At 47.6% G+C, this 22,621-nt stretch overlaps 1 protein-coding gene and 1 long non-coding RNA gene across 2 annotated transcripts in view; one reads left to right on the top strand and one right to left on the bottom strand.

Moving 5' to 3' along the window:
- LOC116937406 (uncharacterized) overlaps positions 1–16,214 on the top strand; it is a 28,500-nt gene extending 12,286 nt beyond the window's left edge. The window contains exons 4-5 of the mRNA XM_076061652.1: positions 14,253–15,410; positions 15,926–16,214. Coding sequence (XP_075917767.1) covers positions 14,253–15,410; positions 15,926–16,214 — 1,447 coding nt within the window. The remainder of the gene's footprint in view (positions 1–14,252; positions 15,411–15,925) is intronic.
- On the bottom strand, positions 5,926–11,604 carry LOC142916573 (uncharacterized). Its single transcript, XR_012936540.1, has 4 exons — positions 11,497–11,604; positions 10,247–10,802; positions 9,626–9,759; positions 5,926–7,934 (listed from the first exon to the last, which is right to left on the bottom strand). It is a non-coding gene; the product is annotated as an uncharacterized LOC142916573 (long non-coding RNA).
- Positions 16,215–22,621: the final 6,407 nt, after the last annotated feature.

The raw sequence follows: 22,621 nt of genomic DNA on the forward strand, positions 1-22,621 counted from the left end.
AAGGAAACGTTTCCCAACACAGCTGTAGGTGTGGGTGATGATGACACTGCATCGACACTGCTCTTCAAGGTCCCCGTAGTTTGTTCGCGTAAGACTTTACCTTTAACACCGCCGGAGCTAAAACATCGAATGGCATTAAGTCGGGCGAACGGGCGGACTTTCCGCTATATCAGAAACTGGGGATTTTAACCTGAAACAAGTGCCAATTGATATATTCACAAACTAAAACTCGTAAGTCTAATGTATTTATAGAGATAAAATGTATGTCAGCATCACGAATAACAATTAAACTATTCAACTATAATAAGGGTTTTTTGGGTTAGATTTATACGTGATCTAACCCTTAAAAAACCTGTATTGTGGATGATATTGGTCACGAAAGCCTACGTGTTAAACTAAACTATTCAACTTCTTTGTATATTCATGTCGGACACCCTGTATATCTTATACCCCCACACACACACACACACATGTTCCTATTGAGTTGTTTTGTTCACATTAACATTGAGTCAGGATAATAATTTCTTACTGGTCAAGCTCGTAAGTGAGCAAGCTTTGGTTTCCCGCGCTTTAAAAACGACGCCTGTTATGAATAAAAAGCCTTTATTACCCTCTCCGGCAGTAATACTGGAGGTGTTGAGATATTCACACACCCAACAGACACACACCTCGTGCAGGGCATCATGGAGCGTCCACGTTATAACCACGCGCGTCACGCTTGTGGCAAAAAACGTGGAAACAAAGATGCTTTGAAAACAATGTGCGGCGTTGTCCTTAGACAGCCGATTATCCGACACCCAGACACGGCAATCCTTCATTGCCCTGTCTCTGCACCGGTGTTAGGAGACCAGAAACAACACCGGTGTTAGGAGACCAGAAAACAACACCTTTACAAGGGCGAGCAGTCCAAGGGCAATGCAAATATCAGATCGTTAACATGGCTCAGGCTGAGCAGTCATATAATGTAATAATAGGGTTTTTCCCCTTTTTTTCTGGCAACAAAACTGAAACCTTTTTGCAAGGATTCATGTCTGCATTAACCACAATACCTGCAGTCAAAATGCAAACAAAAAACATACTATGATAATATATGCATTGTCCTTGAAACTGATTGGTCCACACCAAGGGACGGCTATCTTTTGAGCCTCGACCCAACTGGTGCTCGACCACATGACGCCAGAAGGCGTACAGCTCAAAGACAATGCACTATCAAAGTAATGAGGGCTTGGGGTGAGCATCTACATCATTAGACCTCTTTGCCAGTACCAAAATGTAATAGTGTTTTTCCCCTTTTTTTCTGGCAACAAAACTGAAACCTTTTTGCAAGGATCATGTCTGCATTAACCACAATACCTGCAGTCAAAATGCAAACAAAAAACATACTATGATAATATATGCATTGTCCTTGAAACTGATTGGTCCACACCAAGGGACGGCTTTCTTTTGAGCCTCGACCCAATTGGTGCTCGACCACATAACACCAGAAGGCGTACAGCTCAAAGACAATGCACTATCAAAATAATGAGTGCATTGTCTTTGAGCTGTATGCCTTCTTGCGTCATATGGTCGAGCACCAATTGGGTCGAGGCTCGAAAGAAAGCCGTCCCTTGGTGTGGACCAATCAGTTTCAAGGACAATGCATATATTATCATAGTATGTTTTTTGTTTGCATTTTGACTGCAGGTATTGTGGTTAATGCAGACATGAATCCTTGCAAAAAGGTTTCAGTTTTGTTGCCAGAAAAAAAAGGGAAAAACCCTATTACATTTTGGTACTGGCAAAGAGGTCTAATGATGTAGATGCTCACCCAAGCCCTCATTACTTTGATAGTGCATTGTCTTTGAGCTGTACGCCTTCTGGCGTCATGTGGTCGAGCACCAGTTGGGTCGAGGCTCAAAAGATAGCCGTCCCTTGGTGTGGACCAATCAGTTTCAAGGACAATGCATATATTATCATAGTATGTTTTTTGTTTGCATTTTGACTGCAGGTATTGTGGTTAATGCAGACATGAATCCTTGCAAAAAGGTTTCAGTTTTGTTGCCAGAAAAAAAGGGGAAAACCCTATTATTACATTTTGGTACTGGCAAAGGAGGTCTAATTATAGTCATATAATGTTGAACACGTAGGCTTTCGCGACCGATACCCATCAGGCTTTTTTGGGTTCGATCGCGTAAATATAAATGGGTCGTTAAACCCACCAATAATAGGTGGTGCATTTTCTGAGATTAACCAAAATTCATTGAAGCGTTAATGCCTACATCAACCCCCCTCTGGTCTTCGCATCGGATAGGCCCACAATGATAACACCATCACTCACCCAGGTTTAAAACCTCCTCAGTGTGCCGGGAAAGGTCCTGGCAAGGATTATTCAACATCGCCTTGCCAGGCACGCTGAGGAGAGGTTTGCGGAGCCCCAATGCAGTTTCAGGAAAGGGCGGTCCTGCACAGATGCCATATTTTCTATCCGTCTGCTACAGCAGAGGTATAGGGAATTCCAAGAAGACCTACATCTCTGCTTTATTGACCTGGTCAAGGCCTATGATACCATCAGTAGGCCTGGGGTCTTGGTTGTTCTTTGTGCTTTCGAAGTCCCTGGCCCTCTGCTCACGATCATTAAGGACCTTCATGATGGTGAGCGGGCCTGTTCAGTGTTGTATATGTGGGTGTTATGAAAATTGATGAAAATAATGAAAATTAAATTAAATTTGAATTTGCATAATTTACCCGAAGTTATGTTAATTCGTGTAATTATGCGCATAAATTATGCTGATTGGAGAGATAATCATATTACTTTATGCGAGTGGGTGTGGTTATGATAATGCAGGTCGTTATGATAATTAGGTCCAGCCTCTGTGACGAGGATTGTGTTATGAATTGGAATAACGCAATTAATCGTATGCAGTTTCGTAGGTGTTATGAGCATGAATGAGAGAGAGTCGGTTCGACTCTGCTATTTAATTCCGTATTATCGATAAGGATACGATTACTCTCGATTGAACATTATGAATTATGTGTTATGGATTATGTGTGGTGATAGGTCCCCTCAAGGTTCATAATCTCATTCGCAGAACAATTTTACGCAGAATTTCAGGAAGAATCACACACAACCTTTATGCTTTAATCAATTATATTTTCTAGCTAAACTTTAATTTTTGAATAAGATGAGAACTCTCAAATATCGGGATTTCAACACAGCATTAACATGGTACACATCACGATTGCGTTGTTTCACTTCGATAACGGCACCTGTGGTTAATTCCCGACGCGTAACGCAATCAATCGGTTGTTGAGAGATTAAAACATGCAACTATTCTATCAAAACCTTAACCTTATAATATGTAAATTCGTGTTTAAACATTGCCCACACAGTACCACATCCATTAATTGACCTTCAAGTCAATTCTTATCACATTGTTAACAGTAGGACGATTAGTTATTATGCAACTCAATGACAGCAGTATTTTTCGTTATGAATTGATTTTTAATGCACCACCTTGGAGTGGCAATCCTTCTTGATTATCCCGATATGCGTATCATGTGTCTTCTTTATGACTGGTTCAAATCTTTGCGTAAAGTAGACGCCGAGGTTAGCATCTCTTGTGTCCAAAATGTGTTTCCTGTGTGTTGCGGCGTGGTGGGGGAGTGAGGGGGAGAGTGTGGGGGAGGGGGGGGCATACGAACGGCTTTGTCACAGTTTCTGTCCACCGCTGGCTGGATTAGTCAGCACGACGCTTGCCGTCGTCGCACGATGATGGGTGTCGAGTGCGGGCCCGCTGCCCTCTCAGCGCTGGTGCTGATGGCGTGCGCTCTCTCTCCTTGAAGATGCGCGAACGCGCCCATGCTGGTTCGCTGACAGCCGTTCTCTCCACTGCTGGATGAGCTGCACCGGCGCGCGCTCTTTCTGTGGAGCTGCTGACACTTTGTTGGCGGCTGGCCAAGCTTTTTCTTCTGTTGAGTGAGTTGAGTCGCACTGCGTGTTTTTCAGCAACGCGCGCGACGTTTCGCCCCCAGGTGCTGAGGTCTTCTTCAGGAAATGAACGTGAAACATTTTCAGCACAAACTCAACGATACAGCGAAAACCTACACAGCGGTGTCAACTCCGAGGTCTTTTAAACAGCCTCCTGCCCTTTGGGAAATATGATCTATCTACTTTGCTGGCTACATCCGACGATTTGACAAATGAAGGGACAACCTTAATTGTCGCTTTTTTTGCCTATTTTACAAGCAAAACATCGAATTCGGCAAATGACACTGGCGTGCACAATGGCCCGCCCTTGTAAATTTATGTTACAAAGACTTTAATGCCAGTTGCAAATTTCCTAAAGAAATTACTGGGTGGTTTGTGAAATTGATCGGTCAACTCCACGCAAAACTGTTCCGGTGGTGAGCAAACTGACTGTTCAACCTGACCACAGAGCTATGTTAACCTGAGGAGGCTGCCCTTACTCGGTGCTTAATTTAGGCCTGGTTTTACCGAGTTTTTTTTTTTCCAGTGGGTGCAGAACATTGATGCGGCTGGCTCCTACTCCGTGGATCCCGCCATACAACTCCTCCATTGCTTGAATGTTTTGGGTTTAGCAGAAATGCCTTTTGCCCAGCCATGCAAAGGCACGGTAATGAGAATTAATGAGGATTGAGACAGGGCCTGCGTTCATGTGTGCTGGGACTGCTAACCTGTGCTATATCCTGGGGGAATCCCAGTGTTATGACAGCCCGTGAATTATGGCGTGTCCTATAATGCGACCTGATGTTTGTATGGCCAGGACATATTAAATGCCTTGAAAACAGCTGATTCACAGATGCATTCTGCAGCGGTGTGCCAGTGATCGTGATTCTTATCTAAAAGTAAAAAAAAAACGTAATCAAGCCTCAACATATTTGTCATTAACATTGCTTTTGAAAGAAAAAGTATATAATTGGTGATGTTTTTGGGCAATGTCCATTCTTTATAATACGTAAACAGAGAGGCCACACAGAGAGAGAGTGAATCAGGGATGGAGACTACACTTGACACCATCGGGCCGAATGAGAATCAAATTTTAAAAAATCGTAAAACAATGTGGGAAGACTGTCATCCAACAGTCGAGTGACAAAGGGGTGTACATTATTTTTTCGTTAATAATGTATCGGCTTCACCGTGTCTCTTAATGATGACTGGTTTATTGTTTGTGGCCTCTGTTTTATATGACACAGTCCATACAAACCATTACGCTTAATTGTAAATCGTGTTTGCGTAGAAAGGAGGTTGCCTTTAGCAGAAAATCAGTCTCTTTCTCGAAGTAGATGTGGCATTTTCTTGTTATAACACTTAGATAAAAACTAAAATCTCCATCTCAATAAGATGAAAATTAAGATTATAGTCATTTACATTCAAAATGTGAACAAGGTGTCCACTATTGATATATAACGATGGAGAACCATTAATGATGTGAAATGCGAAAAAAATGCTTGAATATTTTTTACAACACTGACCTTTCACCGTGCGATGATAAAGTCAGTCGGTGATTAACAGAAAAAGTGGTGGTGGTGGCGGCAGGTTGTCTCATTGGGACATTGCTTTGCCTTTGCCCAAGCACCGGATCGGCTACTACTTGACATCTTGGGTTTGACTCTGACTGGCCAGATGAGATTAAAGTAAGTTGCCAAGGCTCGCAAGTTTGTTATTTCAGTTCTGTTACCAATGACTACAAAATCTAATTATGAAAAAAATATCTTACCCATTTTAGTCTAAATGCAACCCATCGAGCTGCCCATTTCTGCCCATGAATAGAAGATCAAGGACTTAACAAACTGTGAATGTAGTGAGGTGCAAACAATATCACTGATGACTGCCCCAATACAACAATTGTATTCTGGTGGAACAAGCAGACTCCACACAGCTACCACCTCGGATGGAATGTCATGGCTTACAATGCTAAACATACATTTGTAGTCCTGTTGCTTTATTCTAACGCGATATGAAAGAAGAATCCTGTGTATATGAACAGAGTCCATGTGAACCACTTGCTCATCTGCAAAGTGTCAAATTGCTCTCAGACAGATCCCTCAAATGTGTCAAAGGATGTTTGTGTCACTTATGGACAATATTATGACATGAAATTTGATTTTAATGATGCAAGGCTGCAATAAACAAATAATGATTTGATACTTTTATGAAAATTAGGAAATTAATATTTTTTTACAAATGGCAAAAATTTAAAGGACAATGTACCAATTTACATTAAAAAAACTACAATTAATAAAAAGTCTGCCAGGGTAGCATTGACCCCCCGTCCCTCTCGTCATCGCACCTGATTGGCTCACAAGTGATGACATCACATCTATCCCCACCTCTATTTAAGACCGAAACAGGAGGAGGATTCCACCAACAACTCTCTGTTGTCACGTAAACAAAACGTGCCAATTAGTTACTGGTTCAGCACACCCGGTGTGTTGGAGAGTAAATCCGCAACGACGTTTACAAATTTGAGTACCGTGACGTATCATCGGTAATTATATCAGCATCATAAGGCAACGGCCAGAGTTGTGGAGAAATCCTCCCGCCTCGGTCTTAAATAGAGGGGATAAATGTGATGGAGTCACTTGCGAGCCAATCACGTGCGAAGGTCATAAGGGGGGCATGGTGGAGGGTTAATGCGTGCATATAAATTACAATGGGTATCCATTACCGATTGAGTTATTCATAGGGTAATCAACACACATTATCTACAATACAGGTTTTTTAACTTAGATAAAATTAGCACGTTCTGTTAACGTGACAAACCTTATAATTGGCCGTATCGGGTGGCGGCGGGTTTAACGACACCACATTTATATTTACGCGAACTAACCCAAACAACAAAAACACCTGTGCTATCGATGATATTGGTCATGAAAGCCTCCCAACGCGTTAAACTAACGCACATCATGCCACGCACACCACGCCTGTATGACCAAACGAGCCCCTTCGTGCCGGGAGACGGCAGATGACCACCGCACCCGGTACGGACCGTGTGCGCGCAAGACGATGTGTATGTGCGTGGGTCGATGTATGTAAATCGATGTGTGCGTGTGTGCGTCCATGTGTATAAGTCGATGTGTTTGTGCGCACCGGGCGAACGACCCCTGCCCGCTATAGGGCTTTGCCTGGTAGGGTGGGGGATGGTTTAGTTTGTTGTATTTGTCTGAGTTTAGGCGATTCGTTTGCCTTTCTTTGGACTTTGCACTCCTATCGTGTTAGTTGTAAACTGTTCGTTGCCGTTACGTTCTTACCCCCCGTGCCCCGACTGGGCATCATGCGAAAAAGAGCTTTGCAGCTCAATATATTCCTCCAGTATAGATAAATATTCTGATTCTGACCTCCCTCAGGTGTTTGACCAAAACTATTAACCAACATTTAAACGATTTTATGATGCCAGGTGTTAGGACCATTGAGTTGCTTTTTAGCTCTTCTTCAGAAGTGACCACCTGGCTATCACAAACGATAGCTCAACGAAGTGGCTTATCGCGTGGTAATTTAAATTCAGCCAAATACTCTAAACGCGTGTTTCTAAATGTGTAAGGAAAAAACCGGAGGACCGGCAGACAAAATCCACGTGACCATGGGGACAGAGGCACGGAAATTCCAAATATACATCAGGTGTCAGGGTCAGAATGGAACCCACTACCTCCTGTCTTCCAGGCGAGGTAGTCAACATCTCCTAGCCACCATGGCGCTTGCCCCCCAAGTGCCACCCCTCTCCCCACTACACGAGGGCAGACTACAGCGCCGGGGAAGGCCTCCACCCACTTCTACGTAACAGCAGCAGCACAAACCGTACCGGAATAGTAGAAGCCTGCGTACGCCAGCTCATGCGGGGACACATTGGCGGTATGCGGCCATCTAGCGAAGGATCTGAGTCGCGCCCCGAACGAACGCATCTCTGGACTCAGCGCGGAGCTGGCGGCAACGGGGCCTGCGGGAAAAAAGGCACCACCCAGGGACAAACGCAACGACGACAATGGTGACGATGACGACTACAACGACAGCATCAATGGCGACGACGAAGCAATGAGCTCATCGAATTTCCCCGCCCTTTGGAACGGCTCCCCAGGAAGCCGTGAGGGCATTATAATCATTTTTTTTAAACGACATCTTCAAAACAAAACCTTTTTAGACTGGCCTTTTGATTAGGGCTTTTAGTTCGTCACGTAACTTTTGTTTACGTATTAACAAGGAATCATGTCTGCATTAACCACAATACTCAGAATGAAAAAAATACACTGATAATATATGCATTGTCCTTGAAACTGATTGGCCCACGCCAGAGGGGAAAAAACCTATTCTTATATTTTGTTTCTGGCAAAGCAGGTCTCATGATGTAGATAACCTTACTCTTGTTTGAATTATGTCGGTCGCTGTTCATTTGTCTTGTAAAGCACTTTCACACACGAATCGCGGTGTGTAAGTAAAGTTTGATTTGTTTCATCGATTGTTAACATTAATTCTAGATTTGAAGCTTTTGTGACTGCAAGGATTTATACTCTTTGGTTTTTTCGGTAAAGTCACGTAGATAAAATAAAATAAATGAAAACCACTAAATTAAATCACGACGTTCGGAGGCAACACAAGCTTCCGTCTTCAGGTGGAACAGACACAGCAAAATTAGCTGTATCAAGTGAACAGCTCTGGGACACACGAGATTATATATTCCAAGTCAAACTTTAGCTGGCTTATAATTATTCAGCCATTTCCGTTTCTACCAGAATTGTACTCGCTCTCGTGCAGCACGCCATCACCCTCCCCCTGAACCCCCTGCAGCATAACAAAAGGCGGCTTAACTTAGCCCCCTTCCTGGCTCCTCCCCCTCGTTAACCTCTAAATAATCTCGTGTGTCCTAGAGCTGTTCACTTGATACAGCTAATTTTGCTGTCTGTTCCACCTCAAGACGAAAGCTTGTGTTGTCTCCGAAACGTCGTGATTTAATTTAGTTTTCATTTATTTTATTTTACCTACGTGATTTTTCCGAAAAAACCAAAGAAGTGTGTTAACATCAAGTCATATTTTTTTTAACACGTAGGCTTTCGCGTCCAATATCATCCATAAGAGGCTTTTATTTTTGAACGAGGTCATCTGGAATCAACGGTATAAGCACAGGGTGATCCAGTTATGAATACCCCACCAAATAGTATGGGGGTGGGGGAAATTATAGAGAAAATAACATCACAGTAGAATCTTGATTTGAATTACAGTAGACTCTGGATTATTGGTTTGTTCAATTTGCAGATGAACCGCACACCTGAAATTTTGACGGAGATTAAAAACTTGTGGATATTCAAATAATCTAAAAACAGTTTATACAACATTGGTAATTCTTGGAAATTTTTATTACAAGTCACGCGGTGCTTAAACCGAACAAATATGTTGCCCCGGTTAATCCGAAATCCACGTGATCGCCTTTACAGCACAGCAGTTGCAATGTCTTTACAACAGTGGGCAGAGTTTAATTGATTTTGTTGTCGTGGCTCTGCTGTCAAATGAGCCGACTCTTCTGCGCGGAAGCAGGAAAGTCTTATCACAGGAACATGGTTATAGGCACAAAGCATTGAAGAATTGAGACTCATCCACAAGGGCGCAGTGGTAGCTAGGAGATGTTAACGACCTCACCTGGTATGCAGGAGGTCATGGGCTCGATCCCAACCCTGACACCTGCTGCTGCCTATTTGGAGTTTGCGTGTCTCTCTCTCTCTCTCTCCCCCCATGGTCGCGTGGATTTTTCTCCGGGACCTCCGGTTTCTCCCCTACACATTTAGAATACAGGTCACGTGTAAAGGTATTCGGCAAATATAAATGTCCACGCGACGATGGTGAGCCCACTTCGTTGAGCTATGTCGCTGCTTTGTGTGATGGAGAGGGTCGGCATCTGAAACAAATAGCTATGTCATCGCAGCTCAGTTGGGCCCTCACCAGGTTAAGAATAATTGTTTAGCACAGGGTGCTTAAAAAAAATGTTCACACTTATTTGGGACAATTGTTTTTAATTGAACAAAAATATGACCACAAATGTATGCCAATAGAGTCACAAAGTCAGAGAGTCTCCACTTGTTCGCCATCGTTTTCGAAACATGCCTGGAATCCTCTCCAGATGGTACCCAGAGCCCGGAGGCACATTCCTTTGTGGCATTGTTGCAAATTTTCAGAAGCACCCTGCATTAGTTTTAGGAAGGACCCAGCCTTGCCCCAAACGAGCGTCAGGACGTTACCGGCGCCCTCGCTGGCGTCACCCACCGTGAAAGCGCAGGCAGGGAAGTGCCTGGCGTGCTCCCGAGCGGGGTCGTCTCCCGCCTCCCAGTGATGCATCGTCCCGCCGCAGTGGAAACAGGCCACCAGGTCGCTGGGTCCCATGCGGTAGAGTCCGGCCCGCGCCAAGCCCGCGGGCCATACGGGGGACGACTCAGGCCACCCCTCGGAGAACAACAGCAGCCTGGCCGCTTCGGCGTGCATCTCCGAGGCCAACGGTCGCGGGATCCAGTCGAAGTGGGACGTCGGAGGAGCGGAGCGTCTCCCCGCCAACGCTCTGCGAAAGGCCCGATTGTCTACGATGTGCGACATCGACCGGGCGAGAAAATACGGGGCAATTTGGGGGAAAAGAAGTCGTCGTGCGAATGCTTTTGCAATGGACAAGTCCGCCCGGGCTCTCTTGTTAAAGATCACTCGAGAAACGTCGTGCCTTCTCCTTTCCGACGTAAAAGAGATCCCGGGGCTCGCAGCTCGTAGCTCGATGGGTAGTTTAAAAACCGGCGATGGGAAATGGCACGACTCCTGTTGTCACCCTTGACAGCTCCTGAATACGGGAAAAAAATGTTGGGCGGCAAGCATCATTAAAAGCGGACACCTTTTAGTGACTTGAAATGTTTGGTTAAAACAATTAATCCATAACAGAGGTTTTTTGGGGGTTAGATCGCGTAAATATATTAATGTTAAACCCGCCACCAACCTCTATTATGGATGATATTTATCGCCAAAGCCTACGTGTTAAAAATTAAACAGTTCAGTCTGTCACTTCTGACAAACGTCTGCACAGCAATAAACGGGGGCACGCACAGTCTGGAAGGTCCTGTACCAAACGGAGTTTCGAGGGTTATCTGGTGTGAGAAAAACCAACACTACCCATAGACTCAACACTGCACCATAGACTCAGCACTGCCCATAGACTGAACACTGCCCATAGACTCAACACTGCACCAGACTCAACACTGCACCATAGACTCAGCACTGCACCATAGATTCAACACTGCACCATAGATTCAACACTGCACCATAGATTCAACACTGCCCCATAGATTCAACACTGCACCATAGACTCAACACTGCCCATAGACTCAGCACTGCACCATAGACTCAACACTACACATAGACTCAGCACTGCACCATAGACTCAACACTACACCATAGACTCAACACTGCACAATAGACTCAACACTGCACCTGCAAATCATCTGCAAATCACGGACTGGATGTTAGAGGACATTCTTTACCTCACGTTTTCTCTCAAAAGTGGTGACCTCACACTCCTAGCGGGTCGTCGTCCTCGTTAATTGATCAACAAAAATCAATTTTCCGGCGTCTGCACCCCCCTCTCGAATTAAAAAATGGCGGTGGGTGAAGGGGAGGAGCCAAAACTAATTGGCGGGAAAAAAACTTCGCGTCACGTGGGAAGGGAGACGCCAAATCTGATTGGCTCTGAGGCGGAGCGACTTTGAGGAAAACTTTTTTTTAAAGTACGAAATTACAAAACTCAACATCAACAATAAAACTCGCGTTGGCATTCGCGCGTTGTAAATAAATGTAAAAAAATAAAAGTTTTATTGTTGACGTACCATATTTAAATAAAATGTTTTTTTACTCAAACGCGATTCCGTTGTTTCGTTTCCTTCTCGTCCTGAATCGTGTCGAGCTATGATTACGAAACGCGAATCGTGGTCCGCGTTTGCTGAGCCAATAGGAGCGCAACGCTGCTGAAGGCAGGGTCCAATAGGAGAAGGCGATGGTGGGAGGTGGCCGGGTGCCGCTTGGACCAATCAGTGAGTAGGACGTTCAATGTTTCCCGCTCTTTCGGGTTTTTTTTTAAATCACAAAACAATATTTAAACCCCGGGGTAAAAGTTATGGAGAGCATTGTTTCGATAAGTGTGTAGTCGGCAAAGTTTGCACGTAAATTATATTTAAACAGAGGAGCAATAACAATAATATAACTCCACCAATATTATCCCAATGGTAATCGATTCCATCAGCTATAATCACTACCACCATCTCGATTCCCGCTTTATCCCCCCCCCATTGAAAATCGATTCCACGAGCTTCATTCACCAACAATCGATTCCCATGTTATCAACAACGGGAATCGACTCCATCTAAAACGTCGGAAGCCGCAACGGGAATCGACTCCATTTAAAACTTCGGAAGCCGCAACGGGAATCGACTCCATCTGAACGTCGGAAGCCGCAACGGGAATCGACTCCATCTGATCTTCGGAAGCCGCAACGGGAATCGACTCCATGTTATTTTTTAACAATAATGTCTAAGAGTGTTATTCTATTACAACGTTGCTTTTCTTCATAACCACAATCATATAAACAGAAATCTATGCATTGTTACATGAAGACAAGTCCACATATTGTGGCCAAGGTTTATAAAATTGTTATTTTTATTTACATAGCACAGCAATTATTATTGTTTAAATATTTTGAATAGCAATATATTGGAGGGGCATTTTGAGCAATATTTTTTTTTGGGGGAAATCTATTTTTATTCTTCTACAAGCCGCCACAACATGTACACTTAGCCAGCTCTTACAATGAACAATACTTCAATGGTACACGTTGAAACTTAAGCCTAAGGTGTTTCTCCCCTCTGAGAAACACTTTCAAGGTCCCTCTTGTCATTTCAATATATCGTTGATACTCCGCCCATCTCATTCCACCAATGGATGAAGGCTTCCCCAACTCCATGGCGGTAATGGGGAGGAGGTTGTTTGACCATACTTCACCACTGCGGGTCATGTACAAAGCTTCATTTCAGCCAGATCTGTCCCCAAGTCGGCTGGGCACGCCGCATCCGCCACTCTTGTCACCCACAGCTGTGACCACGAGCCACGAGCCTACTCCAGTCCACCAGAGACACAGAGAATATTCTTCAGCGAGATGCTCTTTGGTCCTTTCAGGTTAAAGTCATCGCGTGGTAGGTACAAAATAAAATAAATCACGACGTTTCGGGCGCAACACAAGCTAAATTTTTATTTAAAGCTTTCGTGAGTGCAGTAATTTATATTCAATATATAAAAAATATATAAAACGTCGTGAGAATTTTTATTGTTTTATATATTTATTATTGTATTGTTTCCCTTCAACTTGACTTTACCGAAAGAGCTAAGAATATAAGGGACAAGTCCTTAGTAACAACTCCTTACGAACAACTCCCTACTTACTAACAACTCCCTACTAACAACTCCTTACATACTAACAACTCCCTACTTACTAACAACTCCCTACTAACAACTCTTATCATTTTTCATTGCTGAAGGGGTTGCCCCTCCTACCTGAAAATCCTGGCTCCACCTCTGAGTGTGTGACAGGGTCAAGTTTGTATTTGCAGTAAAGTCTAACTCTATTGAGCACGGAGGTTATATAAAAACAGTAGTTTATTTTTGTTTTCCTCTGCTACTCTTTCTAAGAATGTAGTCGGGAAGTTATCACAGCACACGTGCAGCTGAAGTCGGAACTGTTCATCCCAGCATTCAAGGACATCTGTGCCTGGCTTCACACCTCTAAGTTGTGATTGAACATTAATTTAGGCATTTCTGCATAACAAAAATAGTATTATTTTCCAAACCCCTTTGCTATGTCACCTGAATTTAGCTTTCATAAATATTCATTTTGAAGCCAGACAGCCGAAATTGTGTGCTCGGAGTTTTGGGTTAACATTCATTTTGAAGATACGAGCGCTTCCAGGCACGTTTATGACATTTGCCCTCATTGCGTGCCATAACAGCTCGTGTGATGAATTTGGGACACTTTTTCACTATAACATGAATATATGAATAAGTATAGACGTGTTCGTCACGTGTGACTGTATATATGCATTCCTCTGTGCATCGATACTGACATGTAGATGGTGTGGATATTATTTTTTTCTCTCTGCAGCTGTCGCTTCCTCTGCAGAATTTTACTGATGGAGCAAAGGCACTCGGTGCAGCTCGGTGCAAAAAGGCATCAATGCGACCGGTGTCCATACAGCACAAATCGTACTGAACATTTGACATTGCACCAGAGAACTCACACAGGGGAGAAACCCTTCAAGTGCAGTGTGTGTGGGAAGGCGTTTTCACGTTCATCTACTCTTGTAACACACCAGAGAACACACACGGGAGAGAAAACCTTCAAGTGCAGTGTGTGTGGGAAGGCGTTTTCACAGTCACCAAATCTTCAAAGACACCAGAGAAGACACACGGGAGAGAAACCCTTCAAGTGCGGGGTGTGTGGAAAGGCGTTTGCACAGTCACCACATCTTCATGTACACCAGAGAACTCACACAGGAGATAAACCCTTCAAGTGCAGTGTGTGTGGGAAGGCCTTTTCAGTTTCATCTGCTCTTGTAACACACCAGAGAACACACACGGGAGAGAAACCCTTCAAGTGCAGTGTATGTGGGAAGGCGTTTGCACATTCATCTACTCTTGTAAAACACCAGAGAACACACACGGGAGAGAAAACCTTCAAGTGCAGTGTGTGTGGGAAGGCGTTTTCACAGTCACCAAATCTTCAAAGACACCAGAGAACACACACGGGAGAAAAACCCTTCAAGTGCGGGGTGTGTGGGAAGGCGTTTGCACAGTCACCACATCTTCATGTACACCAGAGAACTCACACAGGAGATAAACCCTTCAAGTGCAGTGTGTGTGGGAAGGCGTTTTCAGTTTCATCTGCTCTTGTAACACACCAGAGAACACACACGGGAGAGAAACCCTTCAAGTGCAGTGTATGTGGGAAGGCGTTTGCACATTCATCTACTCTTGTAAAACACCAGAGAACACACACGGGAGAAAAACCCTTCAAGTGCGGGGTGTGTGGGAAGGCATTTGCACAGTCACCACATCTTCATGTACACCAGAGAACTCATACAGGAGATAAACCCTTCAAGTGCAGTGTGTGTGGGAAGGCGTTTTCAGTTTCATCTGCTCTTGTAACACACCAGAGAACACACACGGGAGAGAAACCCTTCAAGTGCAGCGTGTGTGGGAAGGTGTTTGCACATTCATCTTCTCTTGTAACACCCCAGAGAACACACACAGGAGAGAAACCCTTCAAGTGCAGTGTGTGTGGGAAGGCGTTTTCACAGTCATCAACTCTTCATGGACACCAGACAACACATAAGCATCAGAAGATCAACAAGGAGTGGAGTCTGAAATCAGCTTGTGAAAGTCAAAGTGCCGCAATGAGCCCATCCCTCATGAAACAAGAACCGGAAGAAAATCCCAGCTTGGACACTTTTAAAGATATCGAGGTGAAATATGAAGAGGTGAAGGTGAAATGTGAAGAAGTGATGGTGAAGAGTGAAGAAGTGATGGTGAAGAGCGAAGAAGTGAAGGTGAAATGTGAAGATGAAGATTCAACTCCACAATGGGACCTTCACATCGATGGAGGCTCATGCCCGAACCGCTCCTGGGCCTCCCTTTCGCCAACCCGTGTGCTCAAACATGCGCCCCCCCGTCTCGACAGAAGGGGCTGGCAATTTCAAATGAACATTGTCCAGACAAATCGCAGCGGCGTACGCAGCCGCTGCAAGAAAACCTGACAGTTTTTTCAGCTCTCCTTTAACGAACACGTGGAAGTTATCGAACAGTGACATTTTATCTTTCCAAACATCGCCAGGCCCCTCGGTGGACATCGACGGCGAATCGCCCCGCCAGCCGTCCCGAGTTCTCGCCGCCGTCCGTCGTCGGCCTCGGCCTGGCGGAGAATCTCGGCGCCGCGGGCGCCCTCCTCGACTCCGGCTCTCCCTGCCGCGGCGCCGAGTCGCCCTCTGGCCTCCGCTCGAGCCGGCGCCCCGAGCGCGAGCCGGGGCCGCCCCTCCCAGCCGGCGCTCGCATCGGACGGCGGCGCTCGCACGCGCGAGAGACGAGAGATGCCCCGTTTACCGTGCGAGCGGTGAATGGGGCACACTTAGCTTGGCGCGAGCGCCGGAGGCCACTGCGCTAGTAGTCCGGCTTCGGCCGTGCCCTCCCCGCGGTCGAGCACGCGGCCCGAGGTCCGGCCGCCGGCCTCGCGTTTCTGTTTGTCGTCGTTCAATTTCCGCTCGGCACGTGCGCCGGTCCGGTTCCCGTTCACTTTAAGATATTTTCATGTTTTTTTTTTATGTTCGTTGCGGTTGTACCCGATTAACAAAAATAAATGAAACTAAAACAAAATCAATCGTGCGCTGCGCATGGTGCTGGTTAGAGCCCTGCGAGTCTCGATATGAGGGGGCGGCGGTGGTGGTGGTTCTGTAACCGCGAGCGTGGTTCGCTCACCGAGCGTGGTTCCATTACGACGCGAGGGCCTCTAGCACCACGGTCCAATCGGTGTCGGCGCGCGGCTCACGTCGACGTGGTGACGTCGCCACGGGCAGCTCCATCGCCGTGGTTTTACGTTGCCGCGGTTACGTCGCACCGCCGTGGCGGCTACGTCACCGCGAGCGGTTCCGCCTGGCTCTGTGACGGCAAGCGGTTCTGCCTGGCTCTGTGACGGCAAGCAGTTCCGCCCGGCTCTGTGACGGCAAGCGGTTCTGCCTGGCTCTGTGACGGCAAGCAGTTCCGCCCGGCTCTGTGACGGCAAGCGGCTCCGTCTCCGCGGGGCGCGGTTGCTGCCACGGCCGGCTCACCGCCCCACCCACCGCTCCGCCCCCACCCCCCCCCCCCGCCATGCCCCCTGGCACGGCAGCTCTGCTGAGCCGGCGCCCAGTGCTGAACCCAAATAGGCACTTAAATAAATGTTGTACTCGGCAAGTTAACAGCTACAGAGGCCAAGCTCAAATCAACATGGTTATTATTATTTTAATATATATAAAGCTTATATTTCCACAGCGCTGAAAACGGGGCAGGAGGCCTCATTGCTTGCTGCCCCAACTCCACCGCCTAAAAGTGATTAGTCGTGATTAGAGTCGTGATTAGAGTCGTGATTAGTCGTGATTAGTCGTGATTATAGTCGTGATTAGTCGTGATTAGTTGAACCATTCAAAACGCAGGCGGTGGCACACCGCAAGGTTGCACATCACCGCCTGCTGGCAACCACGTCTGTCGGTAGAGCCCCGACACCCCCCCCTCCCACCCCCCGGCTGACGTGATTGGTTGGTACAGTCCCATAAACTCATTATCCATGCGACTATACTGGCAGGGGCGGGGGTGGGGTAAGAGGAGAGACGTCATTGTCTCGGCCAACGATGGTTCATGAGGCTGGAGTTGTGGAGTACGTGTGTGTGTGTTTGGAAGTAACCTGTACAGAGAACTCAGGTGAGACCCGTTGTTCTTGTGATACAGGTCAAAGGGTACTTTTGTGTTTCACGAAGCGTCTGCCTCTGGAGCAACTCATCGTCTTTGAAATAGGAAGCACGCTCGGATCATTCATCAGTTACAAGGCATACCACTTACAAGCTACACGTATAGGAGGAGGTACATTCTCTACAACACAAATTGTAGTTTTGTCTTGCGTGTTGACGTAGATTTTGTCTAACTAGGGCTAGAAATAGTCCTTGCTGATTCACGTCTGGATGTTCGTTACCTATCGATTGAAGCAAACCCCACTGCTGTTGTTGAGACGCTGTGCACCATTTAAGCCACCCGGCGCTCCGCTCGTTGTTGTGAGCATCGCTCCTCCGCCCTCCGTTGGAGGGCGACCGCCTCCAACTGCCCAATAGCGTCCTTCACGAGCCTCCTCCACAGAGGCCGATCTTGACACCGCTGGTACCAGTCATCGGCAAGTCCACTCAGCTCCACGTCCTCCTGTACCACATCACTCCATCTCTTCTGTAGCCCGTGCCGCGCCCGCTTTGCCCCCTCAATCCGGCCGAACAAAAGCTGTTTCGGCATGCGGTGGCTGGGCATGCGGGCTACATGACCCAGCCATCGCAGCCTTGCCCGCCGGAGCTCACCGATGGGATCTTGCCCAGATCTTTCAAGGATTTGTGAGCTCCTCACACAATCCAGTCTGGTTAAACCCAGGATGGATCGTAGGCAGGCCAGCCTAAATGTTTCTAACCGGCGAAGATGTTCCATTAGGGGGGTCCACGTTTCGCAAGCGTAGAGAAGGGAGGGAATGACCGTGGCCGAGAAGAGGAGAGACGTCATTGTCTCGGCCAACGATGGTTCATGAGGCTGGAGTTGTGGAGTACGTGTGTGTGTGTTTGGAAGTAACCTGTACAGAGAACTCAGGTGAGACCCGTTGTTCTTGTGATACAGGTCAAAGGGTACTTTTGTGTTTCACGAAGCGTCTGCCTCTGGAGCAACTCATCGTCTTTGAAATAGGAAGCACGCTCGGATCATTCATCAGTTACAAGGCATACCACTTACAAGCTACACGTATAGGAGGAGGTACATTCTCTACAACACAAATTGTAGTTTTGTCTTGCGTGTTGACGTAGATTTTGTCTAACTAGGGCTAGAAATAGTCCTTGCTGATTCACGTCTGGATGTTCGTTACCTATCGATTGAAGCAAACCCCACTGCTGTTGTTGAGACGCTGTGCACCATTTAAGCCACCCGGCGCTCCGCTCGTTGTTGTGAGCATCGCTCCTCCGCCCTCCGTTGGAGGGCGACCGCCTCCAACTGCCCAATAGCGTCCTTCACGAGCCTCCTCCACAGAGGCCGATCTTGACACCGCTGGTACCAGTCATCGGCAAGTCCACTCAGCTCCACGTCCTCCTGTACCACATCACTCCATCTCTTCTCTAGCCCGTGCCGCGCCCGCTTTGCCCCCTCAATCCGGCCGAACAAAAGCTGTTTCGGCATGCGGTGGCTGGGCATGCGGGCTACATGACCCAGCCATCGCAGCCTTGCCCGCCGGAGCTCACCGATGGGATCTTGCCCAGATCTTTCAAGGATTTGTGAGCTCCTCACACAATCCAGTCTGGTTAAACCCAGGATGGATCGTAGGCAGGCCAGCCTAAATGTTTCTAACCGGCGAAGATGTTCCATTAGGGGGGTCCACGTTTCGCAAGCGTAGAGAAGGGAGGGAATGACCGTGGCCGAGAAGATCTGAAGCTTAGTGCGGAGCGACAGACCAGGTAGCTACCACACAGCGTTACGCAACTGATGAAATATATTGCCGCTCGACTGATTCGGAGTGAGACCTCTGCTGTAAAACTGGAGCCAGTCATAAGCACACTGCCCAGGTGTGGGAAACTCTCCACTCTCTCCACAACTGCCCCATCACCGATCGGGAGTTGTGGGGGTGGAGTGTCCGATGGTACAAAATACCCAGGCAGGTGCTTAGTTTTGGTGGGGCTGATGGTAAGGCCCCACCTCTTAGTGGCACGCTCCAGTCTCAGCAGCAGCGTCTCCAACTGCTCCTCTGAATGAGCAGCTATTACCATATCATCAGCATACATAACGTGGTTGAGCAATAAGGAGCCATCCCTTGACCGCACCCGGGCGTCGATCAGCCTCCCATTATATCTGTACCATACGGAGATTCCCCCGGTACAGCTATTGAAGGCTTCACGAACTACGTGGTCAAAATAGATGTTAAATAATGTGGGAGGCAGAGGACATCCCTGTCGCACCCCAAGGTGTACAGGGAATGGCTCTGACTCCCGGCCACGTAGTTTTACCCGGGCCCGCTCACCATCATGAAGGTCCTTAATGATCGTGAGCAGAGGGTCAGGTACTCCAAAAACACGAAGAACGACCCAAAGCCCAGGCTTACTGATGGTATCACAGGCCTTGACAAGGTCAATAAGGCAAAGATTTAGGTCTTGTTGGAATTCCCTACACCTCTGCTGTAGCAGACGGACAGAAAATATGGCATCTGTGCAGGACCGCCCTATCCTGAAACCGCATTGGGGCTCTGCAAGCCTCTCCTCAGCGTGCCTGGCAAGGCGATGCTGAATAATCCTTGCCAGGACCTTTCCCGGCACACTGAGGAGTGAGATGCCCCTGTAGTTGTTACAGTCTGTGCGGTCCCCCTTCTTATAAAGTGGGACCACCAGGGCATCCTCCCAATCCTGCGGAACCCGTCCAGTGGTCCAGACTGTTGTTATGATGTCATATAGGGCAGTCTGTGCACAAACGCCACCCTCCCTCAGCATTTCACTTGGGAGATCATCTCTGCCCGCTGCCTTTCCTGGTCTCAGACTCCGGATCGCCTTCAGTACTTCCTCAACAGATGGCACCTCAGCCAGCCACTCACAGGGGGTGACTTCTTCCAATATTTGAGGCACCGCAGCCTCAGCAGGGTCATCCTCACTTTGTGCCACGATGTTTTCCTGGCTGAGGGATTTTCCCTCCCCCAGGACCTCACAGAAATGCTCAGCAAATCTGCAAACCAGTTCCTGGGGGTCGGAGATTGGATCACCGTTTTTTCCCCTAATGATGGTAATAGGTGTGGCGCTGCAGGTTACTTTTTTGATGGAGTTAAATAGAGATTTGTGATCACGGGCCACTGAGGCAGACTCCATCTCCTCAGCAACCCGCGACCACCACCCATCCTTGCAGCGCCTCACGGCTCTCCGAACCTCCGAGTGAAGGCTGCGGTAAGCCTCCTCATTCTCTGACGTGGGATTCTGTAGCCGATGGCAGTGGGCCTGTCGCTTTTTCTCAACCATCCTGAACACCTCCTCTGTCAGCCAGGGTCTCTGGGGAGGTCTGGACTTGTGTACCCAAAGAAGCCATTGCAGCTGCATGAGTCACAGTCCTAAACATCGCCCATTTACCCTCGACATCAGGAGGAGTCGGGGACGATGCCAATCCCAGCCGCAAGCGATGATGAAATTCTCGCTTGCAACTTTCATCAGATAACTGAGATCAGGCCACTTTAGGTCGGAATGGGGCCCTGGGTGTACACCCACCACCGGAGTGGAAGAATGGCAGGCACATCTTACAGATGACTAGTCGATGGTCAGAGGGCAGATCAGCTCCACGGTAGGTCCTGGTGTCAAGGACATGGGCTCGCATCCGCTGGTCCGTCACTATGTAGTCCAGCAGATGTTCTTGCTTGGACCCGGCATGCATCCATGATGTTGTGTCGATGCGCCGATGCCGGAACAGCGTGTTGGTAATTACAAGCCCATGGGCTGCACAAAAATCTAGCAGCCTCCTACCGTTGTTATTGAGCTGATCTGGCCCATGCCCTCCAATCACTCCAGACCAGGTGCCAGTATCATGACCAACTCGGGCATTGAAGTCACCCAACATGATGACTCTATCCCAAGGGGCCACTTTAGCCAGCACCTGTGACAGGAGGTCATAGAAGGAATCTGACTCATCGGCTTTGCCTGCATCCCTCCACGGATGTTCATCTTCGGTGGGGGCATAAGTAACCACGACCACCATTCCTCGCCTCCGGTTGATGGGAAGGCGAGCCCAAAGTAGCCTGGGGCTTACAGCTTCCCACACCTCACCGCCACGCTCCCACACCCCCTTCATTCTTTTGTTCAAAAGAAGAGCCACACCCTGTTGTTTGGCAGTCTGCTGCCCCGAGTAGAGGACTGTCCACCCCTCATGGTGGCAGGATCCAGAGCCGGTCCACCGGACCTCCTGAATGCCGCATAGATCCAGGCGGTACCGGTCCAGCTCCCGACAGAGGAGTGGCAGCCTCTCCTCCGCAGTGAGCGTTCGAACATTCCACGTGGCCACCCGTAGTGGCTTTTTGTTGTTTCTGGAGTAGCCCCGAGGGTAGGTATTCAATCTCCTGGCTCCGCCAATTGGGGTTTGGCCAGGAGACGTCATAGACGCCTGGCCCCCCGGGGCCTCCGGCACAAGCTTATTAGTTACATATTTCAGTTTAACTCGTGGTTTCGTGGTAATTAATTGAAGGTGCAGGGGTTACCAGCCCCTCGCACCCGTCCAGAGCCCTCGTTTAGCCCCTGTGGTGGTGACAGACGCCATGAGGAGAGGAGCCAATCAAAATTGGATCTCCCCCCACAGCACTGTCCACGATAGAGTTGCCCGTCCGGCACCGCGAGGAGGTAGGGGGTTGTTTTGCCGGACTACAGACACACAGACACACACACAGACACACACACACAGACACACACACAGACACACACACAGACACACACATACACACACAGACACACACACAGACACACACACAGACACACACAGACACACACACACAGACACACACACAGACAACGCTAACCGCTACACTACAATGCGTGACGCTTCCACGTGCGCGGGTCACGTGACAGATTTGACGTCACAGCTCACTTGCCGTGCAAAAAATCTATACATTATTGAGCTCCCCCCCCCCCCCCCCAACAAAAACACAAAAGTGTATTTGTATAATGTTTGTACGGTATACAGTCTGGAAAGTACCCACATGGCAAATTTCCAGTTTGTTGCATGTCAGGAAGTACGCTAAACATTTTGAACAGACAACACACACAATCACAACTTTGCCTTTCATATATA

Source organism: Petromyzon marinus, unplaced genomic scaffold, assembly GCF_048934315.1.
Source record: "Petromyzon marinus isolate PM22_M1 ecotype Great Lakes invasive population unplaced genomic scaffold, UKy_Petmar_22M1.pri1.0 PM_G_Scaffold_4, whole genome shotgun sequence".
NCBI lineage: Eukaryota > Metazoa > Chordata > Hyperoartia > Petromyzontiformes > Petromyzontidae > Petromyzon > Petromyzon marinus.